At 43.6% G+C, this 6,906-nt stretch overlaps 1 protein-coding gene across 1 annotated transcript in view; it reads right to left on the bottom strand.

The window, feature by feature from the left end:
- Positions 1-6,571, bottom strand: part of LOC103398920 (GDNF family receptor alpha-2-like) — a 32,248-nt gene extending 25,677 nt beyond the window's left edge. The window contains exon 1 of the mRNA XM_025053883.1: positions 5,935-6,571. Within this exon, the coding sequence (XP_024909651.1) occupies positions 5,935-6,338 (404 nt within the window). The 5' untranslated portion in view covers positions 6,339-6,571. The remainder of the gene's footprint in view (positions 1-5,934) is intronic.
- Between the last annotated feature and the right edge of the window lie 335 nt (positions 6,572-6,906).

Raw genomic sequence — 6,906 nt, 5'->3', positions numbered from 1 at the left:
CATGACCGAAAGAACGAGATCCCGGATACAAGCGTCTGAAATGAGCTTTCTCCGCAGGGTGACAGAGGGTTCCCTTAGAGATAGGGTGAGGAGCTCAAAGTAGAGCCGCTGCTCCTCCACATCGAGAGGAGTCAGTTGAGGTGGCTTGGGCATTTACATCGCATGCCCCCCGGACGCCTCCCTCGGGAGGTGCTCGGGTCCTGTCCCTCTGGGAGGAGACCTAGAGGAAGATCTAGGACACGCTGGAGAGACTACGTCGCTCAGCTGGCCTGGGAGCGCCTTGGGGTCCCCCCAGAAGAGCTGGAGGAAGCGTCAGGGGAGAGGGAAGTCTGAGTGTCCCTGCTCAGACTGTTGCTCCTGCGACCCAGCCCCGGATAAGCGGTTGATGATGGATGGATGGAAATTACAATCATGCTACTCTGGTACTAATCAGACTGAAATCTACTGACAGCCCTTATTCAAATTTAACCCTTGTGTGGTCCATCAAATTTTTGTACACACCGTTTGTCCTTGCAATGATTTTCATCTTTCGTCTCAGAATATGAGGAAAAGTTGGCACAAATTGTATCATCTGCAAATAATACAAAGCTGCTGACTCCACTGATTTTTTTTTTACCCCAGAGAGAGAGGGGCACAGGAGCTGGGCTGCTGTTTGAGATGATCAACAAAATCTACAGATCCATCGCTGTGTGACCAAACCACTGACCTCCAACCTGCTGCAGTAGCTTTACAGCCTCAATCGATTCTGTGACCATCCCTCCCTCTCCTCCTGCTTGCTGTCTCATTATCTCGCTAACCTCCTCTTATTCTCTCCTCCTCCTCCTCCCCCCCTCTTAGCTTGTCCCTTGTGTTAAAATGAAATAGGTTTTGGGCTTCCTGTGAATCCCTGAGTTCAGAGTAATACAGTTATCCTCCAGGGAGAACGGCCTGTTGTTGATTGATCTTCTCCTGCTTTTATCATCAAAGAGAAGGGAGGGAAAGGTTTCCTCTTGTGTAGTACTTAAATATGCGGTGAAAAAAGTTTAGGGTGTTATTGGGTTTTTTTCTTTTTCTGTCTGTCGTTATCACCAGGTTTGCACAAAAGAAAGACCTAATGTGAGGACTTCGTCGCCATTAGCATGACAAATGAGCGGAGATTCAATTTGTTTCTTTAACATACTGAAGGTGCAAATCAAATTAAGAGCACAATGTGCCGTTGATGGCAATATCTAAAAAATTATCAGATTGAATTAATTAAGAAATCACTGTTTCTGGTGGGCACAGTGTGAAACAGTGAAATTACTCTGAGACAGATAAAGGAAAAAAGAGATTATAAGATATTTCATGTCATCATGGTGATGGTGAGGCCTGCAGACGCCTCATAGTGGGATAAAAATTGCTAGGACGCTCTGCAACCAGCACGCTGCTTACTTTAATTAACTTAAAGTGCCATTTTCTTGCGTGGTGGAGCTCAGTCTTTGCAGGAGAATACAGGACTGAGAAACTCAAACAGAGAACTTTTGAAGTCACAAACACGCACACAGGGGCTGTTTGTGTTTGCAGCTGCTTAATGGTTTTTGGTCCATCTGGGCGAGCCGGCCAGCTTGTGTCCATACTGTACGTGCGCATGTTCTCATCGAGCTGTTAACCTCAGTGGGACATTATAAAGCCACAGATAATGAGCTTTAACGTTCTATTTCATCAAGAGGAGCAGTGCAGACACCTGAGGTCACAGAAAGCAACTTGGCCTGAAAACAGATTACACAGCGCAGGCATGCAGGTAATTATCAAGGCAACCATAAATCGGTGGAGAGGCAATAGTTTCCCTACTGTAGCAGTGCAGTGGCTGGATTTGGTGTTTATATGAAGATTTTGGTTCTCAGCACTGGATAAAATAATATATGATAAAATAGATAAAAAATATATGAAGGACCAGAGATACCGTATGAGCCTAGCTGTGCACATATTTACAATTTATTAGACGCTTTTAATTTATATGCTGCAACATATTTGTTTTAGTGAAAAAAGTTAAACATCACAACAAATTAATACCTGGATTAATAGCCTGACTGACCCAATATTTGGATCAGTCAGGCTAATAAATCAGGTATTAAATAGTTTACTAAACAATTGAAAACATTCACATTGTTAGTGTCTGCTCTGACCCCTGGTGTTTATTTATTTTTTTTTTTTTGTTAACAGTTATTTAAGTATCAAAACTAAAGGAAGGAAGAAAAGAAGACTTCTGTCTGTCTCCAAAACCGACTTTACCATGAGCTACAGAGGATACAAACACGTTTTAATTTTAATCTTCATTTAATCTTCTTAAAATAATCCAAACAAAAAATATTTTTAATTTGGGCCAAAACATATTTTATCACTTAATTAGATCACAATATTAGGGCTACAATACATAAAATTGGGAGAACATTACTTGTTATATGTACTTAAGTAACCAATAATACAGTAGTACCCTGGTGTGGAACACTCTCTCTCTCCTGGGGATACTCTCTACCATCCAATCTAGCTCCTTCCAGAACTTCTCCTTTTCTTCCAACTCACAGCCCACCTGTGGGGCATAACCACTAACAACATTAATCATCTCTCCTTCTATTTCTACCTTCACACACATCAACCTGTCTGACTCTCTTTTCACCTCTACCACATTTCTTACATGTTCTTCCTTTAGGATCACCCTTACTCCATTTCTCTTCCCATCTGAACCATGATAAAACAGTTTGTAGCCTCCTCCAATGTTTCTAGTCTTACTGCCCTTCCACCTGGTCTCCTGCACACACAAAATATCTACTCTTCTTCTCTCCATCACATCAGCAATGTTAGTGGTTATGCCCCACAGGTGGGCTGTGAGTTGGAAGAAAAGGAGAAGTTCTGGAAGGAGCTAGATTGGATGGTAGAGAGTATCCCCAGGAGAGAGAGAGTGGTGATTGGAGCAGACCTAAATGGTCATGTAGGGGAAGGGAACAGAGGAGATGAGGAAGTGATAGGCAGGTTTGGTGTTAGGGAGAGAAACGTAGAAGGACAGGCAGTGGTAGATTTTGCAAAGAGAATGGAAATGGCTGTGGTAAACACATATTTCCAAAAGAAAGAGGAACATAGGGTGACTTACAAGAGTGGAGGCAGGTCCACACAGATAGATTATATTCTATGTAGAAGATGTAATCTGAGGGAGATTAGAGACTGTAAGGTGGTGGCAGGTGAGAGTGTAGCCAAACAACATCGGATGGTAGTGTGTAAAATGACGATGGAGGTGACAAAAAGGAAGAGAGTGAAGACAGAGCAGAAGATCAAGTGGTGGAAACTAAGGAAAGAGACATGTTGTGAAGACTTCAGGAAGGAAGTAAGGGCAGTTCTGGGTAGTGTTGAGATATTCCCAGATGATTGGGAGACTACAGCTGCAGTGATGAGGGAGACAGGTAGGAAGGTGCTAGGTATGTCCTCTGGGCAGAGAAAGGAGGACAAAGAGACCTGGTGGTGGAATGAGGAGATCCAGGAGAGTGTGCAGAGAAAGAGATTAGCGAAGAAGAGATGGGACAGTGACAGAACAGAAGAGAACAGACTGGAGTACAAAGAGAGGACAAGGGAGGTGAAGAGGGAAGTGGCCAAGGCCAAACAAAAGGCATATGAGGAGTTGTATGAGAGTTTGGAAACAAAGGAAGGAGAAAAGGAGTTGTATAGATTGGCGAGACAGAGAAATCAAGCTGGGAAGGATGTGCAGCAGGTGAGGTTGATTAAGGACAGAGAGGGGAATGTGATCACAAGTGAGGAAAGTGTGCTGAGAAGATGGAAGGAATACTTTGAGGAGTTGTTAAATGAGGAAAATGAAAGGGAAAGTAGAAACGAGGAGCCAGAGACTAGTAGGAAGAAGGTAGATCAGGTTAGAAAGGATGAAGTTAGAAAAGCCCTGAAGAGGATGAAGAGTGGAAAGTCAGTTGGTCCTGATGACATACCAGTGGAAGTATGGAAGTGTTTAGGAGAAGTGGCAGTAAATTTCCTGACTGGTTTGTTTAACAGAATTTTAGAGACTGGCAAGATGCCTGATGAGTGGAGAAAAAGTGTTCTGGTGCCAATTCATAAGAAGGGTGATGCACAGAGTTGTAACAACTACAGAGGGATAAAGTTGATGAGCCATACAATGAAGATTTAGGAAAGAGTAGTTGAAGCTAGGTTGAGGCAGGAAGTGGAGATTTGTGAACAACAGTATGGTTTCATGCCTAGGAAGAGTACCACAGATGCAATATTTGCCTTGAGGATGTTGATGGAGAAGTACAGGGAAGGTCAGAAGGAGCTGCATTGTGTATTTGTAGATCTAGAAAAGGCATATGACAAAGTGCCAAGGGAGGAATTGTGGTTTTGTATGAGGAAGTCAGGAGTGGCAGAGAAGTATGTTAGTTTGGTGCAGGACATGTATGAGAATAGTACAACAGTAGTGAGGTGCGCTGTTGGGAGGACAGAAGACTTCAAAGTGGAGGTGGGACTACATCAAGGATCGGCCCTGAGCCCCTTCTTGTTTGCTGTGGTGATGGACAGATTGACAGATGAGGTCAGACAGGAGTCCCCATGGACTATGATGTTTGCAGATGACATTGTGATCTGTAGTGAGAGTAGGCAGCAGCTAGAAGAGAACCTAGAGAGGTGGAGGTTTGCACTAGAAAGAAGAGGAATGAAGGTCAGTCGCAGCAAGACAGAGTACATGTGTGTAAACGAAAGGCAGAACAGTGAAATAGTGAGGCTACAAGGAGCAGAGGTGGTGAAGGTGCAGGAGTTTAGGTACTTAGGATCAACTGTTCAGAGCAGCGGAGACTGTGGAAGAGAGGTGAAGAATAGAGTACAGGCAGGATGGAACAGCTGGAGAAAAGTGTCAGGAGTGATCTGTGACAGAAGAGTGTCAGCTAAGGTGAAGGGAAAGGTTTACAGGACAGTGGTGAGACCAGCCATGATGTATGGTTTAGAGACAGTAGCAATAGGCAGAAGACAGGAGGAGGAGCTGGAGGTGGCAGAGTTAAAGATGCTAAGATTCTCTTTAGGAGTGACAAGAATGGACAGGGTCAGGAATGAGGTCATTAGAGGGACAACACAGACAGGAAGGTTTGGAGAAAAAGCTAGAGAAGCCAGATTGAGATGGTTTGGACATGTGCAGAGGAGGGACAGTGGATACATTGGTAGAAGAATGTTAGAGATGGAGCTACCAGGTAGGAGAAAGAGAGGAAGGCCAAAGAGGAGATATATGGATGCAGTGAGGGAGGACATGCAGATAGTTGGAGTCAGAGTAGGAGATACAGAGAACAGGGAGAGATGGAAATCAATGATTTGACAACCCCTGGAAAAAAAAGGGACAAAGCCGAAAGAAAAAGAAGACCCTGGTGTGGAACACTGCTCAAAGACCCTTTCAAGGGTCAGACACTTGATCGAACACCATTATGCTCATAATGAGCTTTTAAATGGAATTATTTAAATGTCTCATAATATACACTATTAGATTAATAAACGCTGAGCCTGTGCCCTCTGAGTGGTCAGATGTGTGCTCTCTCCGCTGTGTTTCACCTGCTCTCAGCAGCTCTAACACAAGCAGACATGTCACAGCTGGGTAAGTGTGAATTGAATCTGCTCACTTGAATCCAAATGAGGCCCCCAACAGCCAAAATGATCCACTAATGTTTTGTTCGGCTTAATTGAGCATTGTCTCTTCAACTTAGCCTTGCATCTTCATCCTGCGTCTAATAGCCCCAGGCTCCCCGAAACTCTATTTACTTTGCTGGCAAAGTTACAACACAGAAATAAAAACTTTATAATGCCATGGGAGCAGGGAAGCTGCCATCAAACAGTAACACAGAACAAAACATCTGCCAAACTAATAAAACTGACATGAACAGACATTGAAAATCAATAACCCACTGCACATAAACGCAGCACTGGACACCGCAGGCTTTACTTTACCTGCAGAGTGAGTCCTGGCGACAGACTTTCCATAGCTCCAGACAGTTGGGTTTTTCCTTTTCTATGTAGGAGCAGTCGGGAACGATTGTCTGCCTGCGACGTTCAGCACAGCCCTCAGTCTGGCAAGGGCAGAAGAGCAGACGGTGGCTGAACTCGGGGTGCATGCGGTCCAGGAACATTCTCAAGGCTCTGTGGCACCGCTTCTTGCTGCAGGTTTCACCCTTGCTGGAATCTCCCTTGCTGCAGGTGGCAATGTAGCTGGAACGTTGCTTTTTGCAGCTGTTGTTGAGGTTGCAAGCTTTGGCTGCATCCAGACAAGGGTTGCAGTTTTTCTCAGCAGGACACTGAAAACCTTTGGGTGCAACTGTGAGCATCCCTGAAAGGGATACACATACAAGGCACATTAGTTACTTAGAGGTTACATACAAAGTAAAGGTGACACATGTAAACCATAGAACACCTTCCCCACTTTAAAATACAGCAGCTTTAGGGGAAGCAGTATCATTGTTCTAGACCAGAGGTTCTTAAACTTTTTAACCTTGAGGCCCAAATGTTATAGTACAAAGTGGACCAGAGCCCATTAAATATTAGATTTGATGAATTTGGAATTTCACAAAAATGTCTTCTTGTTTCAAAAACCTCGCCATACTTTTTGCTACAGCTAGCATACAGAAGAGAACAGTCCTCTTCTCTGTATGTAACATAACATATATACATATATGTTATGGAACGTAATTTCGATACCTCTGTATGTTCTGTACATGTGAAGGTATTGACAATAAAACTGACCTTGACCCTTGACCTTGATATATATAACTTTTTTTCAGCAGCCCTCAAGGTGGAACTGGCGGCCCAAATTTGGGCCACAGCCTTATGGTTAAGAAACACATGGTCTGTAATTTAAAGCAAACATAACTTTCGACAAAACTGTGCATAAGAAAACAAATTTCCTTTTTTTAACTTCAATATTAC

Source organism: Cynoglossus semilaevis, unplaced genomic scaffold, assembly GCF_000523025.1.
Source record: "Cynoglossus semilaevis isolate Cse_v1.0 unplaced genomic scaffold, Cse_v1.0 scaffold1478, whole genome shotgun sequence".
In the NCBI taxonomy this organism is placed as follows: Eukaryota; Metazoa; Chordata; class Actinopteri; order Pleuronectiformes; family Cynoglossidae; genus Cynoglossus; species Cynoglossus semilaevis.
Note: the sequence above shows the minus strand (reverse complement) of the source record. Positions and strands in the feature narration are given on the sequence as shown.